Source organism: Dendronephthya gigantea, unplaced genomic scaffold (assembly GCF_004324835.1).
Source record: "Dendronephthya gigantea isolate DGI-Jeju-01 unplaced genomic scaffold, DenGig_1.0 000012F, whole genome shotgun sequence".
Taxonomy (NCBI): domain Eukaryota; kingdom Metazoa; phylum Cnidaria; class Anthozoa; order Malacalcyonacea; family Nephtheidae; genus Dendronephthya; species Dendronephthya gigantea.
Window position 1 is genome coordinate 1,086,010 of NW_021163022.1, and position 22,530 is coordinate 1,108,539.

The 22,530-nt window shown below is 38.9% G+C and overlaps 2 protein-coding genes across 2 annotated transcripts; both read right to left on the bottom strand.

Annotated features, from left to right (window-relative positions):
* Window positions 1-1,237: 1,237 nt before the first annotated feature.
* On the bottom strand, window positions 1,238-4,229 carry LOC114519014 (uncharacterized protein K02A2.6-like). The gene is made up of 2 exons (XM_028539070.1): window positions 1,388-4,229; window positions 1,238-1,263 (listed from the first exon to the last, which is right to left on the bottom strand). Exons 1-2 carry the CDS (start codon window positions 4,227-4,229, stop codon window positions 1,238-1,240), a joined length of 2,868 nt encoding a protein of 955 aa, XP_028394871.1.
* Window positions 4,230-7,676: 3,447 nt separating this feature from the next.
* LOC114518872 (protein crumbs homolog 1-like) lies at window positions 7,677-20,794 on the bottom strand. The gene is made up of 16 exons (XM_028538900.1): window positions 20,661-20,794; window positions 19,170-19,709; window positions 18,503-18,871; window positions 18,115-18,405; window positions 17,533-17,849; window positions 16,629-16,848; window positions 15,776-15,976; window positions 14,969-15,276; window positions 13,643-13,950; window positions 13,213-13,373; window positions 12,457-13,143; window positions 12,006-12,161; window positions 11,352-11,909; window positions 9,856-10,029; window positions 9,218-9,445; window positions 7,677-8,897 (listed from the first exon to the last, which is right to left on the bottom strand). The coding sequence occupies exons 1-16, from the start codon at window positions 20,695-20,697 to the stop codon at window positions 7,984-7,986; spliced, it is 5,469 nt and encodes a 1,822-aa protein (XP_028394701.1). The 5' UTR covers window positions 20,698-20,794; the 3' UTR covers window positions 7,677-7,983.
* Between the last annotated feature and the right edge of the window lie 1,736 nt (window positions 20,795-22,530).

A 22,530-nucleotide genomic window follows, 5' to 3' on the forward strand; every position in this document is an offset into this window, starting at 1 on the left:
ACACAACTGAACTTGACAAAAAAGACGGCGAAAAACAGGTAAACATTCTAATATACAGGATGTGCTGAAAACCCCCAAAACTATTGAATTCATCCATAACAATAAATAATAGTTAAAGTTTGAATGCCGAAGCACCCTTTTGGGACCCACAAGTGTATAAATGTTTGGCATAAACATTTTTATGCATGATGTTTATGCATGATGACAGTAAAGTTTGTTTGCACCCACTAATGATTTCATTAACAATATTTATACTTTACAAATATGGGTAACAATATTTGAATTTACAACTAAAGCACCATCAACTTCGACATGTCCCTCCTCTTCTTCCTCTAGCACGTTTTAATTCTTTGTATTTATAGCATTTTATAAGTCATTCAAATCCTTTTGTCAATAGTTTTGGGGCACCTTTACAGGGTGTCCTAAAAAAGCCCCAAACTATCGAGGCTCAGTAAAATAGATAATCGAAACAAGTGTATACACGTTGTGACGGTAATGCCCACCCCAGGCATCTCTGTCTAGCAAGAAAATCGATCTGCCACAATTGTCGCAAAAGAGACAAAAGGGCACTGGGCAAAAGTCTGCCGCAACGCTGTCTGCCCCAACACTCGAAACAGGCAGCTAAAAACATCCATGAAATTTCCCGCCAAACGGTAGCGTAGCTAGAACAATAATTGGGGGGGAGGGCATATTCATTTATTCGTGATACGCAGGATTAATTTCTTTTCAAATCAATTGTCTTTACAGTCTGTTAACGTTCTAACGGATCCTAAGGCTCACATCAGTACAATAGCACACCAGCTCTTATTTTTGCCCGCTGCCAATCGGTAGGGATGGAGACGGTATGCGAGCGAAACCATCGGGCTAGGGGTGAAACGATATTTCTTTTGAGTTTGCTGTTTTCGGCGCAGATAATAACTCTACGAACCATGCTATTTTTATTTTATCCTAAGACCCGAGACACTACGATACGAAGACCCGTATAACATTAACTTCCTTTATTATTATAATAATAATAAATACATTTCACATGAATATATGAATATGGGCCCCCCCCAATTATCGATGCTGGCTACGCCACTGCCGCCGAAACATAGAAGATACAACTCGCCTTGAAAGATTTCTTGTCTTTAGTTGCCAAAACTGCAAATTGAACGTTGAAGTAGTGTTGTACTGACTGTACACTGTTTTATTTATCAACTTCAAATCGTTTTACAAACGTAACTCGACTGCAAAATCACAGTCCAACAACATGTCCGCTCTCTTAAAATCCCATACTCCAAAAGGAGAATCGTGCCGATGATGTTCCGATCTATTCCGATCTAACAAATAACGCAACGTCTATATAATACATATATATATATATATATATAACATCTCTCCCCACCAACAATAATAGTCCGACCCGTTAAATGTCCGGCATAGTCTTTCAAATAAGTAGGCATTCGGGTTGTTCGTCGTGGTCTCTGCGCTTGCTCGGCGTTCTTGCTCGGCGTCTCTTGTTGTTTTTGTTCCCCCTGCAACGTATCATTACCCGCATTTCTATTCTCCGTCTCTCCCTCACTCTCGCCTGACGCGTCGTCCTCCTCTTCGTTGTCTGCAAGCGCGTCGGTCTGAATCTTCCGGAAGTAAGACGCGTCCCTCGTAACCGTCCAGCTGCCGTTAATCTCCTGTGCAGTAATTCTCGAGCCTTGAACCTCCGTGATTCTCAAAGGGGTAGGATTGAACGTGGGTGTCAACTTATTGGCTTTCGTCTGCTTCACGATAACAGTGTCCCCTACGCGAAGTTTGTGCGGTGAAAGCCCGTTTCTCATCTTACCTTTGTATTCCTGGTCTCGTGTCCGATCTACAACCTGGTCGATCGGTGTCATAAGTGGCAGTACTGTCCGCATTTCTCTCCCGCCATGCATTGCAGCATGTGGGCTGACGTTGGTCGCGCTGTGCTGGGTGGATCGGTACATCTGTAAAAATCTTTGGGATGCATCTCTCAGGGAAGTCCCTTCCAGGGTTGCTGTTTGCAGAGCTTCCTTCATGCTCCGATTGAACCGTTCAACTGTCCCATTCGCTCTGGGCCACTCAGGGGTAATGTGATGATGGTGGTATCCGCTGCTTTGGGCGAACTGTTCCATTTCTCTTGATTGGAACGGTGATCCGTTGTCCGACTGACACACTGCTGGAACACCTTTGTTGGTGAATATTCTCTGCATGGCTGCGATTGTGGTGTTTGCATTAGGCGCGTTTCGAAACCATGCCATCTCGGGCCATCGACTGTAGCGATCGATCATGATGAATATGTACTCCCCATTGGGATATGGGCCTTGGAAGTCCATTTCCACATACTGCCACGGTCCGGTTGGTAACTCCGATGGTTTGATTGGCTGGTTATTGTTGGTTGGTTGGACAGCTTGGCAAGGTAAACAACCTCGTACCTGGTTTTCGACAGCCCTATCCATCCCGGGGAACCAGCAGAATGTTCGTAAGAACTGTTTTGCTTTGCTGACTCCTTGGTGTGCTCGGTGACTCAATTCGACAACCCGTCTTTGTAGGGCAGCGGGAATGACAACACGTGATCCCCGACACACCACACCATTGACCACGCTCAAGTCGTGTTTGATTTCTGGAACCATAAAAGGTTTTAATTCTTCATCTTCCTGGTTAGTTCCTGATTGAACTGCTTTAACCAGTTTCTGGTAAGACTCGCATTTATCCCCTTCAGTTCTAATGTCATCTACCGTCACTGCTCTTTGTTCATTCAGGGCGTGGCAGTACCATCCCTCGACAACGCTTTCAGCTGCTGCTTCGATCTCGGACACTCGGCTTGATCCTTCTCTCTCGACATGATGGCGCGACATGTAGTCAGCAATGCATGTTTTCCCTGCATGGCGGTAAACAACTTCATACTCGAACTCTTGCAGGTCCATAACAAAGTTCTCAACTCTTGGAGGTAGTTCTCCGCACCGTTTGTGGAACATGTAGGTCAATGGGCGGTGGTCGGTAACAATACGGAATTTTGGTGCACCAAGCAGGTACTTCCATAGCTTCCGGCATGCCCAACGTACGGCCAGTGCTTCTCGTTCCGTCGAGGAATATCTAGTTTCCACTTCTTTCAGTGCCCGCGACTTGCACATAACTGGGTGGAAGGCCTCATTCTTTGATGCCCGCTGGACAAGAACTGCTCCTAGCCCCGTCTTGCTGGCGTCTACTACTACTTCGGTGTCATGTCCGATGACGTAATGGTGCAATAATGAGAAATCACTTAGCGAGGCTTGCAACTTTACGAATGCTTCTTGGCACTTTCCGTCCCAGGCCCAGACATTTTCTTTGGGCTTTTGCCGTAGAGGGTGGACAATACTTGCAAAGTTCGGGATGAAGCGTTCACTAAACCCTGCCATTCCGAGAAAAGATCGTAATTCCGCTTTGCTTGTAGGTTGGCTTGCGTCTTGTAGATTCCGTACATTCTTTGGGTCCGGCTTGATGCCCTGCTTGTTGAACACCAGTCCAACAAAGCACACCTCCTCTACATCGAAGACGCATTTGTCTGGGTTCACCGTGATGCCATTGCTGGTTAAAGCTGACAGGACCTTCTGCAGGGTTGTGTCATGCTCTTCAACTGATCCGCCGATCAAGATGTCATCCGCTATGTTCACTTGGTTTGGGACACCAGACAGCATCTTGTCAATCTCCAGCTGGAGGATATCCTGGGCAGACTTGGTTCCGTAGTTGAGCCTCTTGTAACGGTAGAGGCCATCAGGGCCATAGAATGTGGTGATGTTGCGCGATGGCTCGTCTAGAACAAACTGGTGGTATGCTTCCTTGAGGTCCAGTTTGGTGAAGCGTTCTGCTCCTTGGAATTTGTTTACAATATCCGCCATTGTTGGTATCTGTGTATACGGGCGTTGTATAGCTTCGTTCGCCATACGCATATCAATGCAGAAACGAATATCATTGGAATCTGGTTTCGGAGCAATTACTGGGGGACTAACCCAACTACGTGGCTTGTTGTCCGGGACTCGTTCAATGATGTCTTGATCGAGGAGGTCTTGGATCTTGTTTTCTGCCCGGTCCAAGAGATTGAACGGTATTCGTCTTTGTTTCTGAACAACTGGTGTGATACTGTCGTCGATCATCAGTGACACTTCCTTCGTCTTGGCTTTACCGATCTTGCCCGTGAATACCTCTGAGTTGTCCGCAATCATGTCTGCTACCTCTTGGCGTCTGGCTGTTGCCATAACTTTCTTACAGGGCTCGGATACTTGCTTTACGAGGAAACTTTCATTGTATTTGACTAGCTGTAGCTGCTTTGCTGACTGTTCAGAGAGTAGTGGGTAGGCGGATGGTTCCGATGTTACATATATTTCGGTGCTGACTGTCCGATCCCCTGCTGCCAATACTGCTTTGAACGATCCAATGACCGACAGTGGTGTCTTGCCCCCATATGCAAACAGCTTGATATTTGTTGGCGACAGCTTTACCGGTTCCTGGGTCTTCTTCTCAAAGCTGCGGAATTGTTTCTCATCCCAAATATTCTTTTGGGTCCCCGTAACTGGTTGCCCCAATACTTCTTAGTCGTTGGTACGGACTCTCATCAGCGATGGCTTCTCCCTCATCCCAAGATTGTTTACAAATCCGATTTGGGCCACATCATACTCATCTGTGTCGGAGTCATTCTCAGTGTTGGCTTGGGACTCTTCCTCGATGCGCTTGACTCCTGCTTCCTTTTGCTTCTTGAAACACTTGCTGGCATAGTGTCCTTTCTTCTTGCAATAGTTGCAGACTCTGGTTAAGGCTGGGCACTCTGAAGCAGGGATATGTTTCTCATGTCCGCACCTGTTGCACTGGTCTGGGTTCTTTGGTGATGTGTAGCTTCGTTTTGTATCCACCTTGTTCACTTCCGGTCGCGGGGCTCCATCCATTACTTTACTTCGGGCGACAGCATCTTCTTTTCTTCTTGCGATATCTAAGATTTGGTCGAGTGTTCGATCCTTCTGTAGAAATTTTAGGCGAAGGGTATCATCATACATATTACCAATGATTAGGCTCTTAATCATCTTTTCAGCTGACCAATCTGTAAAGTTGCACTTTTTTGCCGCTTTACGCAGTCTCGTTGCATAACTTGTGATACTTTCCGAGGGCTCTGTCTTCATTCGGAGTAACTCAAAAATGGCGAAATCATTACACTGTTTTGGTGAAAAATGTATTTCCAATTTGGTTTTTGACTTCTCATACACCGTCCAATCTGCTTCTTCTACCCCGTCTGGTCTGCCTGGTTCTGGCAGCGTGTCGTGCAGGTCTTCAACATCAGTGCCTGCGTATATTAACAGGGCCATTTTGGCTATTTCTGGGGTTTTACTTGGGTCACATCCATTGTATTTGAGGTCTCTCTCAAACCGTTCAAACCACTTTTCCCATCGTTTTCCTAGGTCTAACCGATCACCATGAGGATCGAAGGGTAAAACTTTTAGCTTGGGTCCTTTTGTAGCCGTAACGGCTGCGGAACTCGTCGCCATTGTTGTACTGACTGTACACTGTTTTATTTATCAACTTCAAATCGTTTTACAAACGTAACTCGACTGCAAAATCACAGTCTAACAACATGTCCGCTCTCTTAAAATCCCATACTCCAAAAGGAGAATCGTCCCGATAATGTTCCGATCTAACAAATAACACAACGTCTATATAATACATATATATATATATATATATATATATATATATATATATATATATATATATATATATATATATATATATATATATATATATATAACAAGTAGAATTATTTGTTGTATATACCGACGTCTTTTAACTGACGCGTTTCCCGTAATTATTTTACGCCTTTTTCGTTGTTCCAAATACCAATTATATCCACGCACCCGGCCTGCTGTGGTGAATCTTTCTTATAATAGGACTAAGCGGTTTATTTGGCTCGGCAATAATCCAAGTCGGGCCAATTAGATTCTACTTGAAATCAGTTTTCTCTCCTTGACGTCGTTATGAAAAGGTCTTTCATACGCGGCATCCGGCATCTTCCTACAATTCTGAGGACCAGTTCCTTTCACACAGACTTAAAAAGGACGCAAAAAACAAACTTTCATCAGAGACAATCTGTTTACAAGACGTGCAAGAATTCCGAAAATCAGTATAAACATACAAAAATATGCTGTCGAAAGTTGTGATAATTTGTCTATTAACAGTAGCAGGTTAGACATATCTGGCTAATTTATACATTTAACTTCCAGAAAAACGATTAGCACATTCTCTAATTAAGTTTTAAGATGACGGCAACTTTATATTGCTTATAATATATATCGTTTAGAGTTCATGTCAAATTCATCAGCGGCCGAGGACGAGAAATACGTGGTGAAGAGGGCTGAAAAGACAGGCCGCTGGTTCTGGTATTGCACTGATTTCTCGGACAAAGGATGGACAGAAACGGAAGAAAACGCGACCAATACAGCGAAGGAAAAATGTAAATGAACTGATGAAATGAACTGATAAATTTCATTCGACTATGTTACACTTCAATGGTAAACAATTATCACGTTTGTAACATGATAAAATAAAACTAAAAAAATTGTTAATTATGAAGTTTCATCAGTCTTTTAAAACAGGATTTTTTAATCTTTCATTTCTGCCAGTAAACATGGTAAACATCCCTTCCCTTCCCTCCCATAATAAACCTTCTTTTATTTTATGGTGACAAATTTTGGAGGCCAAACCGCAAATCACCATACAATGCCCGCATATCATGCTATTAAACGTGTCAATGGCAAAAGGCCAAACCATTCACCCTGACCATAAACCTCCATTCTGAACGTAGAATACTGGTAGTTTAAACAAAAAAAGTAGATGAAAGTAGACTCTGTTAGGCTTGAATTACCATGTCTATGAACCGCTTCATCAGCAAATTACATCACGAATGTAATTTCAGAAACAATTCAAATTTCAACGAAACAATTTAACCAAACCTTTACTGAGAATTGGCATTTAGCATTAAACATAGAGCATTTAGATATTTAAAATTTGAAAAGATTTCTTGACATTCCGAAGTTAGACATTTTAAAATATGCATTTGATTAGGATAAATATATACTATATTATATAGTGTTTTACAAAGTCGATATATGCAAACAGATACATTACAAAATATAATACGTCAATTACCCCATCAGCTTATAAAAATATTATTATTGCGAATGACATAGCTATATAGTTATAATCACTATACACATACCTATTTACAGTTGACTAGATAAAATTTGAGAAACGTACATCATATTTATATTTCAAGCTATCTAAGAATTGATATCATAAACTTCTCGTGCGAATTACCTACTATATACGCGTTATGTGGGTTCCTTTGAGGTTTGAATGCATTGACCTATCCCAATGTTGATGCTCATTTAGTAATTAGTATATAGGTCAGTGACCAGGGGCCAGTTGTATGAAAGCCGGATAGCGCTATCCACCAGATAGTGTTTTTTTCAATCCCCTCAAAATCACCCTTTCTTTGGTATAACTTCGATTAAATCTTAGTATTCCTAAATTAAGGATCCTCGTTAACGATTTTTGGTTCCAAAGCTGAAATTTTATTGCTCTTCAAGCATCCTTAGAACGGTTGAAAAAGTCACTATCCGGTGGATAGCGCTATCCAGCTTTCATACAACCGACCCCTGAAAAATACAAAATTGAAGGATCCAATAATCATACAGAACTTAACGTTTATATAAATTATGCGACTCTGTTTATATATATTGATAATCGTACGCTAAACGTATTGCAAATAAAAACACTCACTCTATCTATAAATTAATCAAAAACATTGAAGAACATTCTTATCCAGAAAGAACGATACTGGCGGCTGTGAATGAACTGGATTGCGAACAAGTTATTGTAATCATTAACTGTGTACACATGCTCTTCATTTATTTTCTATTTATAACAAGACCCCCACCCCTCCCCAGATATAACACTACGGTATTACTATATTAACTTCTCTGGTGGTGGTACATTTAGGACCGGGTTCATTTCCACACGAGCCCCAACTTTCTCCTCACTTCTCGGGCTGTACGTCCCAAATGTAGAACTCGTCTGACGTGTACACACAAATAACACGGCAATGACCAATAACAGCAATACACCCCCAGCAACGACTAAGCCGATGATTAACGGCAAATTATCGTCGTCTTCATCGTCGTCACGTGGTATGGATACCTCGCAAAGTTCTCCCGTCCAATCAGATTCGCACGTGCACGTAATTTTCCCGCTAGAAACGCGACATTCCCCGCCATTTTTGCAAAGGTCTTGAGTGCACGTTTCATTGCAGTAAACACCGACATAATTATTTGAGCACTTGCACGTAAAACCTGAATCACGTACTGTGCAATTGCCATTCATACACGGAGACACAGTGCACGGGTTGAACTGACAACGATTACCATAGTAGCCGTCTGTACATTCACAATGGAAATTATTCCATCCCTCAACGCACGTACCATTACCGCACAGAGAGGGCATACATACGTCATTGCTATGGCAACCAAGTAAGATGTTACGAAGATGAGAGTTATTAAACGAGGATCTTGCTGGCCTGAACTCTGGGTTGGAAACCACGGCATTTTCAACAAATGTTAGTAAATTCTTTCCTATTCTGACTTCCCTCAAACAACCGAGAAGATGACCGCTTGAGGCATTTCGGGCAGATGATCCGATGTGGACGCCCCCCGTCGCCAGAAGATAGGAAAATGATTGGCTCAGTAAGGAAACATTTCTAGAAATTGAATCATTTTTTAAATACGTGAACTTATCTTCATCCAAGGTGAAAATTCTGAAGTGAGTTTCCAACATAAAAGTCTCGATCTTTAATTCATGCCATTTGCCATCAGAGACGAATATATCTGAAATAAGTAAACATAAACATGAGGGCAAAGCAAAGACAGGTTGAATCCCGCCGAAAAAAAAGAACAGAAGAATCACATTTATTGTCATATTAACCTATAATGACTGATACCCTTGTGAACTTCCCATCCTAGATCTTTGCAAAACGTTTATTCATTATTTTGAGTTGAAAACTTGCGTCAGTATAGTTCAATACAAGAGACACAAAACTCTTAAAACAATGATGGATGTAAACGTATCATTTATATTAATACAACAGATTTCCGATTTCCTTCCAATGAACAAACAGAATTCTAGCCTAGCCTTCTAACTTGCCTACCTGTAGTGACACTTCCAGTCATATTTTCAGACAAATTGTACACGATCTTAACAAGACCATCCTCTACTCCTATCTCAAAGTATGTAGCGTTGTACACCGCTGACAAAACGATGGTCTCATTTTGTCGAGTACGAAACTGGACAATCAAACTGTTAATATTGGACAATTGCGTCGAGTTTGTGAAATACGCGGAGGACTGGGACTGGTTGAATGTTACTTTACTTATACCTTAAAAAGAAAAACAATAAAATTTTATCACCACATACAAGGGATGAACGAATAGACACCGTGCATCATATCGCTCTGCGGTATACTCTTGGTATAGGAGGGAAGTCCGCCAAAAATATCCACTAAATATTCAAAAGGGTGAGGAGGGTCATCACTATAAAATTCACTGCACATTACAAAAACGATTCACGGAATAGTGTTCTAATATTCTGCGGGGTGGTGTCGCAGCTCCTCGCAAGATTGATTTTCATTGGCTGAACTTAACAATACATTTCTGTTTCAACCAATAGCATAGCTTCGTTCTTTAGAGTTTAGAAAGTATAGAAAAGCATTATCCAATTGGACAAAAGCTTCCGAGCACTGCGACATGTCCCATTCTGCGGAAAATTGCATATGCATGATAAACTTACATTCATACTCTGCACTGTCCCTCAGGTTCACACAAGTACTATTTCGTGGACACAGATCTGCCCATTCGCATCCATAAAGTTCACAGTTATCCCCACCATATGGATACTCGCATGTGCACTGAAAGTCGTTCCAAAGATCCGAGCAATTACCGTGTTTTGAACATGGAGTTGAGCCTAAATTATTTAAACATAATTATTTATAGAAGCATGTTGTTTTTTTTTTGCGAAACGATAATATACGTTGAAGAAAGACACAAGCTAAGGTTATAGGGTTAGGGTTTAAACATGCCAAGCATAAGCCACTATAATAGCTTGGCCATATGGCTATTTCAGTTTTAAAATCATAAGATTCTAGCGGAATGTTTTTAAAAAAGCGTGGTATAAACAAAAGCGAAGTTAAACTGAAAAGATCTTTGTATTACTTTACGTAAATCGAACAAACCAAATGACGTCGAAGTTTATTGTCATACACGAACGTTTTTATATCTACACCCATAATAATTATATCCCGTGGGTTCTCAATTACATCGGCATCTTAAATCCTCCCATTCAAGCACTCATTTGCTGACCCACGCTTTTTTTAGAGGTTCCTGTCACACAAAGTTAAAAATGCGCAAAAAAATACAGAAATCAGAGTCTGATAAAGACATCTATCTATACCAGACTGTGCAAAAGACGAACAAATAACTCAGAAGTCAGAAACATCAACACACAGAAATATGCTGTCGAAGTTGGTGATAATTTGTCTCCTTTTAACATTTGCAGGTTAGACATAACATATGATACGACGATGATTTAAATGCTTCGATATTAGTCTAGGTATGACAGAAACTCTATGATTCTTATCGTTTAGAATTTACGTCGATTTCGTGTGCCGAAGATAAAGGTAAATACGTGGTAAAGAGAGCTGAGAAGACAAGCCGCTGGTTCTGGTATTGCTCCGATTTTTCGGCTAAAGGATGGACAGAAACAAAAGAAAAAGCGACCAGTACAGCGAAGGAAAAATGTACATAAAGCGTACTTCAAACAAAATGTATTTTTTTTGACTAAATAAATTACACAACTACGACAAAATGTCTATGAAGAATACAACAAAACAAAATTAATGAGCGATTAGGGAAAATATGGGAAAATATGGTTGATGTACACTTTATCCCAACCAAAAACAACCGGAAATAGTTTGGCGCTCAAGTAAATTGACTTTCTTAAAGGACGAAAATGAAACAGATAAAACTTCACGTTTTTGCCTTCGACCCATCGATGAAGAGAAATCCCTCTCTCAGGATAAGGAGGAATACTTAGCAGAAAATAATATAGTTGGAAAAATTAAAAGAGTTACTTCAATTAAGATAACGCTGGAGCAGGTAAATTATTTACGATGCGAGAACTAATAGTGAACAACCTCGGAATATGAGGACGCGGCTGTTTTATAGTATTTATAATAAAAACACTCGAAAAAACATATTTATTACTGTCAGAAAATATTCTCCGCGTACCTGAAATATTTGAACACACATCCTCGCTTGAACAACCTTCAGCCACATTCACTTGAGTCCTATTCAAGATGCCACCTTCAGTTTTATTGAAAAACAGAAGCTGTTGTCCATTCAGGCGCACGTCACGAATACAACCTCGAAACTGCATATCTTCGCCACCAGTCTCTGGCAATCCACCGACAGACACATTTCCAACCATAAATGACTTTATCGTTATATCATGGGTTGTATTGTCAACCATTACCACTGTACTGTTGAGATAAATATAATGGGATACACCATCGCCAATTTTTAAAGCACTACTCAGTCTTGAAAAAAGAAATCCACTGTTGTCTCGTAATCTTAAGAAACCCTTGTCGTCTGTTTCAACCGATAAAAACCTTGAATCGCTCGAATTAAGTTGTATTATTAAACTAGATATTGATCTTGTCCTGACGGTGAAAGCAAGATTATTGAAGACGGTAGCCGATAGCGTGAACGAGACGTAGCTCTTATTGCTGTTTGGACGATGACCATTTTTAAGTACATTAATTGCACCAAACGTTCCCCATGGTACTCCTAGGAGATTCAATAATAAATATCAAGACCTATTCAAGTAGAACTTTCAATAGAGGGGGGGGATTCCATCGGGATTAAGAATAATATCAAACTTACTTTCAGTGCAGTTGGTCGAGGTCCAGAATCTATCACATTCACACGAGTAACGTGTCCAGAGATCTTTACACGCGCCGTTCAAACAGGGGTCTGGGGAGCAGATATTTTTACGTTGAAAATTCGGAACAAGCCCATCATCTACAACACCAGCCACTCCTGAAAAATAGAGCGATAACGCATGTTACACATAATAACAACAAAGATATGGGTTTACGTCCTGCACGTATTTACGTATTTAATAACTAATTAAACTAATTGAGAGTTCATATTAGAACTAATATGACCTACCATGATGTCTCTACAGGTAGAACTATTGTAGAGCTATTTGTAATGAACGCCGAAAACGCTTAAACATCCTTACTGCGCACCTCTACTTCCGGTACATTTAATGAATAATCAACCTCACAACCACCATATAGTATTACTTTTGAAAACAAAAATGAGTGCAAACCTGGATAATATTTGACATCATTGACACTGAAGTCTCGAATACCGCCAATATATTTAGGTTGGTTTGAATCCCCGACATTTGCCCCCACAACGAGTTTGGGGCTAGAGTCAACTGCCCGGCGTGTTCGTGACGACCCGCACCGTTGCACACAGCTTTTACTCGAGCCAACCTCTGCAGTGACGTGCGATTCGTTCATTACTACTTTCACTCTATGCCAATTAGAATCCGTTAACACTCCAGATTCCCTGACCTCACAAGAGGAAGAGGCCCCGCACGCAAGTATGAGTTTACCAAAGACTAAAGACAATGCCCACGAGCTCGTGTGGGAAACCAGGGCTCCATTGGAAAATATAGTTCTAAAACTAAACGATATATTTGCTGTGGTTTCTGAGATGGACACAGTCATTGAAGATGTTCCATCAAATCCCAAGGTCGTTCTATTGGTACAAAATTTTCCCGAAAATCCTGCAGCACATGTGCAGGTGATGTTGAAGTCAGAGGTCACGTTACAAGTAGCACCATTTTTACAAGGGGACAGAGCAGTGCACGCGTCAATCATGTTCTCGCAGTTCACGCCGGTGTAGTTCGAGTCGCAGATACATTTGTATTGCGCAATAAGGTTTTGACACGTTCCGTTGTTGCATGGAAACGGCGAACATTCGTCGATATCTTCCGAACAGTTCCGACCTAAATAAAAATAAGAATGAGATAAAGTGAGGCAGAAATAAACACATTGACATTGTATTATCATCTTACCTGTATAACCATCAAGACAATTACATGTGTAATTATTAATATTATCACTGCAGGATTTCGTCCCATTTGAAAAACATGGTTGATACAACTGACACTCGTCTATTTCAATTTCGCAATTGAAACCTTCGTATCCCGGCTGACACACACAGAGATACCCATCACTAAACGAAAACAGTAAAACAAATATTATACCAAATTAACCTAATGGTCTTGGAGATCTGAACCTGTTGGGCCCATCTTCGTCGGTAAGACACGGGCGTGGCTTTTTTACCATGTTTTCTACAAAATTATGCACACAATATTTATGATATCTTCCATTGCAGCACTTGAAATTACGTTATTTGTACACTTTTCTTCCATAGTATAGCAAAATCAAACAAAAAACGTTTTTAATAAAACGAAGTTATTATTTCCCTTAAATTCTATTCACCTTTCATTTTTTGCATAAATACGGTCAGCTCCAAAATACATCTTGATTGCTGTCTTATTAGACTTCTGAACACAGACAACAGAACCATTCTTGCAAGGCGTCGAGGCACATTCATCTATATCAATACTACAGTTCTTGCCAGTGAAACCATCAAAACAATTACAGGTATAGTTGAATTCACCATCGTGGCATATCCCATAGTCACATGGTACATAACCGTTATTACGTCCAGCGCTACACCAGTCAATATCAATCTCACAAGTTTTTCCTTCGTAAGCCGCAGAGCAGTTGCATTGGAAGTCGTTAAACTTAAGAAGATATCAAATAATATATTAACATACAGTACTGTGCAAAACTTTTAGGCCCCCAGTCAAATTGTCACTTGTTAGTAAAATTCATGGTATTGCAAGACATGCTAGGTAGAAAGACTTGTAGTGGTCTTGCGCTTGGTACAGCCACCATGAGAGACCATTATTGGGGCACAATGCCCAGTCATTGACCCAACAAGCTTGTTTGTAACATCTGGATCAACAGCCTCACATGATGCGAAATAATAATAAATAATAATAATATTCAAACAGGTTTAGGTTAGAATTCTTTCGTTGCTCCAATGAGTGGGCATTGTGCCGCAATAATGGTCTCTCATGGTGGCTGTACCAAGTGCAAGACCACTACAAGTCTTTCTACCAAGCATGTCTTGCAATACAATGAATTTTACTAACAAGAGACAATTTGACTAGGGGCCTAAAACTTTTGCACAGTACTGTATATGGCCACAGTTTTTCTTCTACGAATGCAGAGGGCAAGGGGCTTGTCGTGGTTCAAATACAATTCACATTTAAGGACTTGATTGATTGATTTACCGACACAATCAAGTACACATAACAAGCACAGTTTGTCTGGGCCATCAAGAAATAATCACGCAAACAAGACATAATATAAGGTTAGAATTTCTTAGCAACAGAATGAAAAGATGCGCTTGGACCCTGACTTTGAAACCCAACCCCCTCCCCTCCCCGCTATGGCCTCTACGCCCCTGCCCAGCATATATCCAGGCGCTGCAATAAAATTAGCCTGCGGTAATGCACTGTTCATATGAATATCGAACAACTCATACTAAGCCTCGTTTCCAGGCCGTATTTTGCCGCGAGACAAATTTAATGTATTATGAATTGCCGTAATTTCTTATCTAAATTTTTAATTATCACATACCGACGATAAGTCGGTACTACATGTTCTACATTGTACTACATGTGAAAACCTGAATTAACTGGAATTTACTAGGACAGCGACGGTCATCAGTGACAACAGTTTATAAAGGCTTACCTTATCCATACAGGTTTCATTATGACTGCAAGTTACATTCCCACAATCATCAATGTCCGTCGTACAGTTCCTACCAGTGTATCCTGTTGGACACGTGCATAGGTAACTACCTTGTGTATTATTGCACGTGGCATTATTCTGACAGTAATCAAGACCACATTCATCAATATCAACGTCACAAAGGGTGCCACTCCAGCCAACATCACAGGTGCATTTGAAAGATGCAATTCCATCCTTACAACTACCGTGTATACATTTAGGATTCCCTTCATAAAAGCAGTCAGGAATATTATCCTCGCAGTGCACTCCTAAATGATAATATAACTTGCTGAAAGGCCGAACCCAAGACCAAAAACTCAAAGACGTAGGAGCTAAGGCTAGAAACTTTTTGCCAGTAATCATAGTTCAATGTGTATTTATATATGTCGACAAATCAAAACGCTATACACATGACGTTTCCCACGAATGATGTATCTGCTACCCCCCCCCCCCACACGCCTTTGTACTATGATTCCCGCATCCCGTGTGACCAATTTTAACTTTTAGCAAAGGTTATTGAAGATGCTTGTTTTTCATTTTAATTCCCGACGAACTTTTCATGTGCTGAACAGAATGGGAATGAACTTAAACAAAGACCTTAGCTCGTTAACATTATAGATTCGGCACATGAAAAGTTCTAAATCCTAATGTCAATATTTGCAAATTGACAGCGCTACGTTTATAGTTAAGATGCATAAATTTAAAGGAACCAAGGAAGTTGCCCATGCATTTATCGGTGTTGCAAATCCTTACCCACAAATGACATACCTGAAAAGCCATTCATACAGAGACAATGATATGTTCCGGGAGTATTCGTACATGATCCAGGATTTTTACATGGATTTGGTTCGCATTCGTTCACATCTTCACACACCGTTCTGTCTTTGCCTTGTTGGTATCCTTGCTTACACTGACAAAAATAACTTCCGTTGGTGTTCATACAACTGCTTATTGTTTCGTTACACGCATCTAAAAAAAGAATGATAAAACATTGTGAAAATTTAATCAAAACTTTTAAAAAAAAAAAACTCGTACATCTCCCTTTCACTTTTCGATATTAAAATGTAGAAAAACGATTTATTAACTATTATTCTCCTACTCTCTCTTTTCGTTTTAGTTATTCGTGTTGCTTTTGATCTAGTTGAAAAAAATTTCAGTTTATGGGCATTTCAACCAACAGCTGTGGATATCATGGGGCGATCTTTATGAATATACGCAGTTAGTTTCGCAATCTAAAGTCTGCATCGTAATTCTCGTGAACAGGTTATTTTCACCGATGAAAAATAGTCCGGATGTAAATTTATCTTTATTTCTGTATTCAAACCGGTCATTATTGACTGCACCCACATAGAAATATCCTACTATCACATCAACCACCTTGACATGTTCACGACTAAATGGAACCAGGCATCACGCGAAATAGACAAATATACATATATTCATGTTAGCAGACCGTAAAAACAATAAATTTCAAAAGGAACTAATAATGCTGAACTGAATGTAAAATTTCTAACACTTTACAACATTCTCTACCATCTCACAGAAATCCTATAAATAATTATTCAATCCTATAATAGAATGCCAATACAATAAGATTAAGCAGTGTCATTGATACTTGTACCTTTTTTTTCACTGCATTCATCAATATCTTCAGTGCAATTGATACCTTTCCATCCCTCGTTACATGAACAATTATATGTCTCTATATTAGTCGAACTGTTGACGTCTGATGAAGTGTTCACCGTGATATTGATTCTATTACATTTCCCTTGGATGCAAGGACTTGGATTACAAGGTCCTTCCGTTTCATTACAAAGTCTACCTGCAAATCCTTCCGAACACTATAAAAAGTAAAGAGAACAACAATCATTTTTATACACTCTAAAAAACAAAATCACAAGGTAACTTGGAAACCCTTAAAATCACGAGGTGATGCTCAAAATCATGTAGACAAATAAAGAGGCAGACCTGTCCCTGTATTTTTAAAGCTCACTTACACTGGTTTAGTGAAATGTCAACTAGAGACAGTAAATGTGAATATTGTAAATATTGATTCGATGATTGGAAAAGAGCTTTATCGATGATCAGCAGAAACGCATTTTTTGCCCCATTTTTCGCGCTGGGGAATAAACTGGGGAAACCATATGCGGTCAGAAATACTCAGAATAAATTGGGTAGTTACAGTATTCAAGTTATGAATCACCTCTAGGAGTGAAGTTAAATTAATGATTGCGATACAACTGGGGGACGTTTGCGAAAAGGGGGACGGGTGCTTCCTGATGCGCTTTTAAAAGAGATCCATCAGAAAGGGATAAGGCAACGCGCAATCTAATATGAAGTAGACGATTAATCTGTTTTCTGTAAATTGGTAGTTGATTCTAAAAATTTTTTTCCAGTACTTTTTGTCAACGTGAGCTAGACGTATTTTTAGCTAGCCATGAATCCATCCCTGACAATCCCTGACTTATTATGTGATTACCGAAGTCACTGCCTGATATTTAAAATTATTTTATTTTAAGGCTTACCAAACATCTGAAGTCACCAATAGTATTTTCACAGGTACCGTTTTTACCACATATATTGGAAGGAATAGAACCATTGAAACATTCATTTATATCTTCACTACAGTTAACGCCAGCATATCCTTCATCGCAGGTGCAGTTGTAATACTCCTCCTTCGCCGTACAACTGCAATTACATTTTCCATGGCTGCATGGCGTCGGGTCACAAGCAGTACAACCAACCACATTGCAGGAATGAAGCTCTATTTCACACATCGTCCCAGAAAATCCAGAAGAACAATTACAGTGGAAATCATTTATCCAATCCGTACAGTTACCACCTTAAGATAAAAAAAATTATTTTCATATCAAAAATACAATCAATAAACAAACGTATCTACTGACCACTGAAAATAAGTTGTTAAAATACACTGAATTTTTCCTGGCACCAGGTTAATAATTAAATGTCCAACAAAACGTCAACACAGATCTTAGGTTAAGGCATTAATAACTCCAGTTCCCAAAACTTTGAATGTGAAAATGATGGGGGGAAAAAATGACAATACAGTCAGTTGCCTATGAAGAATACATCGTGAATTTTAGTACCATTTTGACATGGGTCAGGCAAGCAATCATTAATCCTATTCTCGCAGTTTTTCCCTTCAAAATCTTCAATACAATTGCAGAAGTAACCACCAAAATAATTTTGACAACTCCCATTGATACAGGGATTATTCACAATGCATTCATTGATGTCTTGTTTACAGAAATCTCCTGTGAATCCAGAACCATTACAATTGCACTTGTATGTGGCAACACCATCAATACATTTGCCATGACCACAGTCAGCACTTCCACAATCATTGATATTTGTTTCACAAAGTTTACCTGCAAAACCTAGAAAAATATCATTTTCAAAATTATTTAGTTCAGTGACTACCCAAGATAGTTTTAAATTGTAAATGTGATTATCACACAAATACAACATTCTCACCTTTCGGGCATTGACAACTGAAGTCAGTGTCACTGATATTCCTACATGTTGCATTATTGTCACATTGAATACTTCCACATGGGTCAACAGTCTCGCTGCAATTCCGACCAGCATAAGGTGGCCGACATGCACAGGTGTAATTATTGTGATTTGATACAAGTCGACAAATACCACCATGCTCACATGGATTAGGTGAACATAATGTTTCATTTTTCAGATTATCACAGTTTCTACCATACCAGGCTTGTCCACACTCACATGTGTATTTTGCTAGCTCATTTTTACAAGTTGATGCATGGTGACAAGGTGATGAAGCACATTCATCAATTTCTATTTCACAATAATATCCCTTATATCCGAGAGGACAATCTAAAAAGATTATTTAGAATTAGCATAAGTTACATTCCAGCCTAAAGGAAAAGTAGATCAATGCTATAATATACAATGTATTAGGCTTCCTTGGCATGGCTAGGGTACTAGGGACAAGCTTGTGCAGGCAGTATATTCATATATATTTTATAATGATAAATGTTATAGTTTCCAAGATAATTTCTGTTATAAATTTAAAGGATACAATGTTATAATGTCAGTCTGGTTCCATTATGAAAAACAAATATTAACACAATACAATGTTCTAAGCCAGAAAAAGATTTACACAGAGACTTACCGCCACGAGGACATCTTTTCCAGCTATCCAATGTGCAGTTGTTAGAGGTTCCCGCATCAAACATGTCCCCAAAATTAATGCAACCATAAAACCCATGGCCAAGGGTTAAGCTTTTATTACCAACATTGTATATTGCATCAGGAACTTGAACTGAGTCTATTACACTACCAAGACTGAGGGATAATGTTGCATTTCCATCTTTAGTTCTTGGTGAAAACGTCACACTATACGGTATATTCTGATCTAACTTGTTTCCAATCTTTAAAACTGTTTGGTTGCCTCCTTTTGTTTTCCATCTTAAATTCAATGAACTTTCAGTAAAACTTGCAGGATATATGCTATAATTTACGTTTGCTGGTACAACTAGAAGTTCAAAGTAATCATTATTCTGGCCAGTTTGATTTAATATCCTTCCACCATCACAAGTTCTGAATGTTAGACTAAATTTCTTTGCGAGGTCTAAAGGTTTAGTTTCAATGTACGAAGAATGGTTAAAAAATATTGAAACGGTTTGTCTTGCCAGCAACAACATCAGGGTCACTATATAATATATGAGATATTGAAAATGTTAACTATTTCATATATTGGCACTCTTAATAGCTTTCAAAGTCAGTTATTTAAAAACCAGATTTCAAGAAAGAAATTTAGATCAGGGTACTAAAGTAAATATTCTCAGTAATCTGGGCAGTATGTGGTACATGTTAACAAATGAATTGTTCAGAAGTGGAGCATGACATCAATCATGCAATATGTTGCAGGAAAACTATTAAAGCTGAAAGCACCAAAACAATTTATTCAAGTGGCATTTAACATGTCAAACTTTTAATTGTTTCACCAAATTTTTAGTGAAATATAGTTTCATACAATAGTATAAATGATTTCCTCTGTATATAAATGACAAAATGCTTACAATGCTTACAGTTTAAAATACAAAGTAAATTATTTTACATATTTGTATACAAAAGCGCGTTTATATGTTTACGATGATATGTATACCAAATGAGGTTGCCAGAAAACTGGTTTTAATATATATGTCAACATGCAGTACGTAAGATCTATATGTATACTTTGGATAAATTTAGGGTGCATATATATACCGATATAAATTGCTACATAAACCAAAATTTTAAAAAAGTTAAAATCGTGACTGTAAACAAAAAGATTTATCATAGATTAATTGCGACACATAGCACAATTAATAACACTCCAAATTGAATATTATGTATTACACTTGCTGTATGCTGAAACCTAAACAATATTAGGTTTAGTGTTGATCTTTAATCCAAGTTGGTCATTTTCAAACTAAACAAGATATTATAAGGGTTCATCTGCTTTTAGAAGTCAATTCGTCCAGCAAATTTCGTAACGTGAATTTGATTCATCGATATCATTTGAGAAATCTCATGTTATTGTCTGCTTGACATTTTATTAGACACAAAATATGCTTTAAAATACCAAACTTTTAAAAAGGCAATTAATATCGGAAAATACCTGAGCAAAGTATCCGTAAATTTGTCATAGGTGTCATCTTCTTTCTTTATAGTTATTGTACATTCTTTGCTGACTGGACAGTAGAAAGTTTTTTGATATTAAATTCTCTACCTACGCTTCTTGCAGTTGCTAGCTCACCGTTTAAAGGAAGTTGTTCTTTGTATTCGATAAATAAAGAGGTTAGGAGAAAATTAAGTACGATCTTGTCTAGAATTTCCTCACTTGCGTTTCCTCACTTGCGTTAACGACTTTCGCAGTTTAGGAAATGCGTATTCTAATTTTTTACAGTTAAAAAATTGAAATGTTTGGAAAATATTGCAGAAATTTTGTGATTTGTCGCCTCGTTAAGGAAAGGTTATTGATAGCTATGAAATTCTTAATACCTAAGGAATGCAAACAATTTAGACTTCCTGCATGTATACAAGGCGTTATTGCTTATTCAAACTTCTTGTTACGGTGCACTTTTTGAAGCAGCTTTTTATAATCTGCGGTTTTTTCAAGAAAATATTTGGAAAATTGCAATGACCTGTCCAGACTGACAGGTGCATTCATTCTTCCTCCATCTGCAGTAAAATCATCCATACCATGATTGTTTCTAATACATATTCGCATTACGTTTTGCCACGAATATAGAGATCAGCAGAGAATAGGCGTACGAAAAAATCATAGACATAATAGGGGGAAATAACCCACCTTGTCGCTGGCGGCTGGTTGCACGAATATTGGGGTGTAAGGGAATGACCTACACTATTATCATGGATAATAAAATCATCAGTCTTTTAACTATCCATAATCCATGCTATCAGTTAAAGGTTTAGTATTGGTCTGGGGTCGGTTGTATGAAAGCTAGATAGCGCTATCCACTGCATAGTGATTTTTTCAATCGTTCTAAAGATGGTTAAAGAGCAATAAAATTTCAGCTTTTGAACCAACAATCGTTAACGACGATCCTTAATTTAGGAATACTAAGATTTAATCGAAGTTATACCAAACAACGGGCGATTTGAGGGGATTGAAAAAACCACTATCCGGTGGATAGCGTTATCCAGCTTTCGTACAACTGGCCCTTGTTATTTAAAAAGAAACAATCCAAAACAATCGATATACGTCAGCTGGGGCTATAAATTATAGTATAGCTCAGTGGTCGCAACCTATCAACCTTTTGCCCAGGCCAGGGTTTTTACCCAGTAAAATTACCTTGGGTACGAGATTGCCTGTCAATCTAAGCTAGTGATGGAAAGAAATTGTTTTGACTTGGCGGAATTGATTCAAAAACCTGAGGTTCCTAGAGGAACTGAATCCATTTTTGAGTCGCGCCATGCCCACGTTTTCACTGAATTAAAATTATCAACAAACGAATTTTTGAGATTTCACTACGCCCGGACGATTTCTATATCTCAAACATTGCCATCGGGAAAACGAGGATGCAAATGGAGAGGATGTTGCATGACGGGTTGGTGTAACTGTGGTTTAGCATTGCCACGGTTGTGCCACGTATACTTTTTTCTAAGATATTATTATTTCAGTTTTTAAACAAAAAATATTCAATAGTATTTAGCTGATTGAAAAAAGCAATGAAATGTTTGAGATAAAGAATGCATAACTTTCTATACACATAAGTATGTTCATTGTATTAAGTTTGTAAAGAAAAATTCTAGAAGCAATTTAACACGGAAACAAGCACGTTTCAATGAACAGGCTAACTACCAATGCACAAGCAATTTAGTATGACACAGTTTAAGGACAAAATAGAGACACTGACTGGTGCATATGCGTGGCACACACCCGTCGAGACTAAGTCATAGGAATAAATTAAATAAAACGAAAGAGACCTCCCTTCCGCATATATGCAAAACGAAATTTGTTGGTT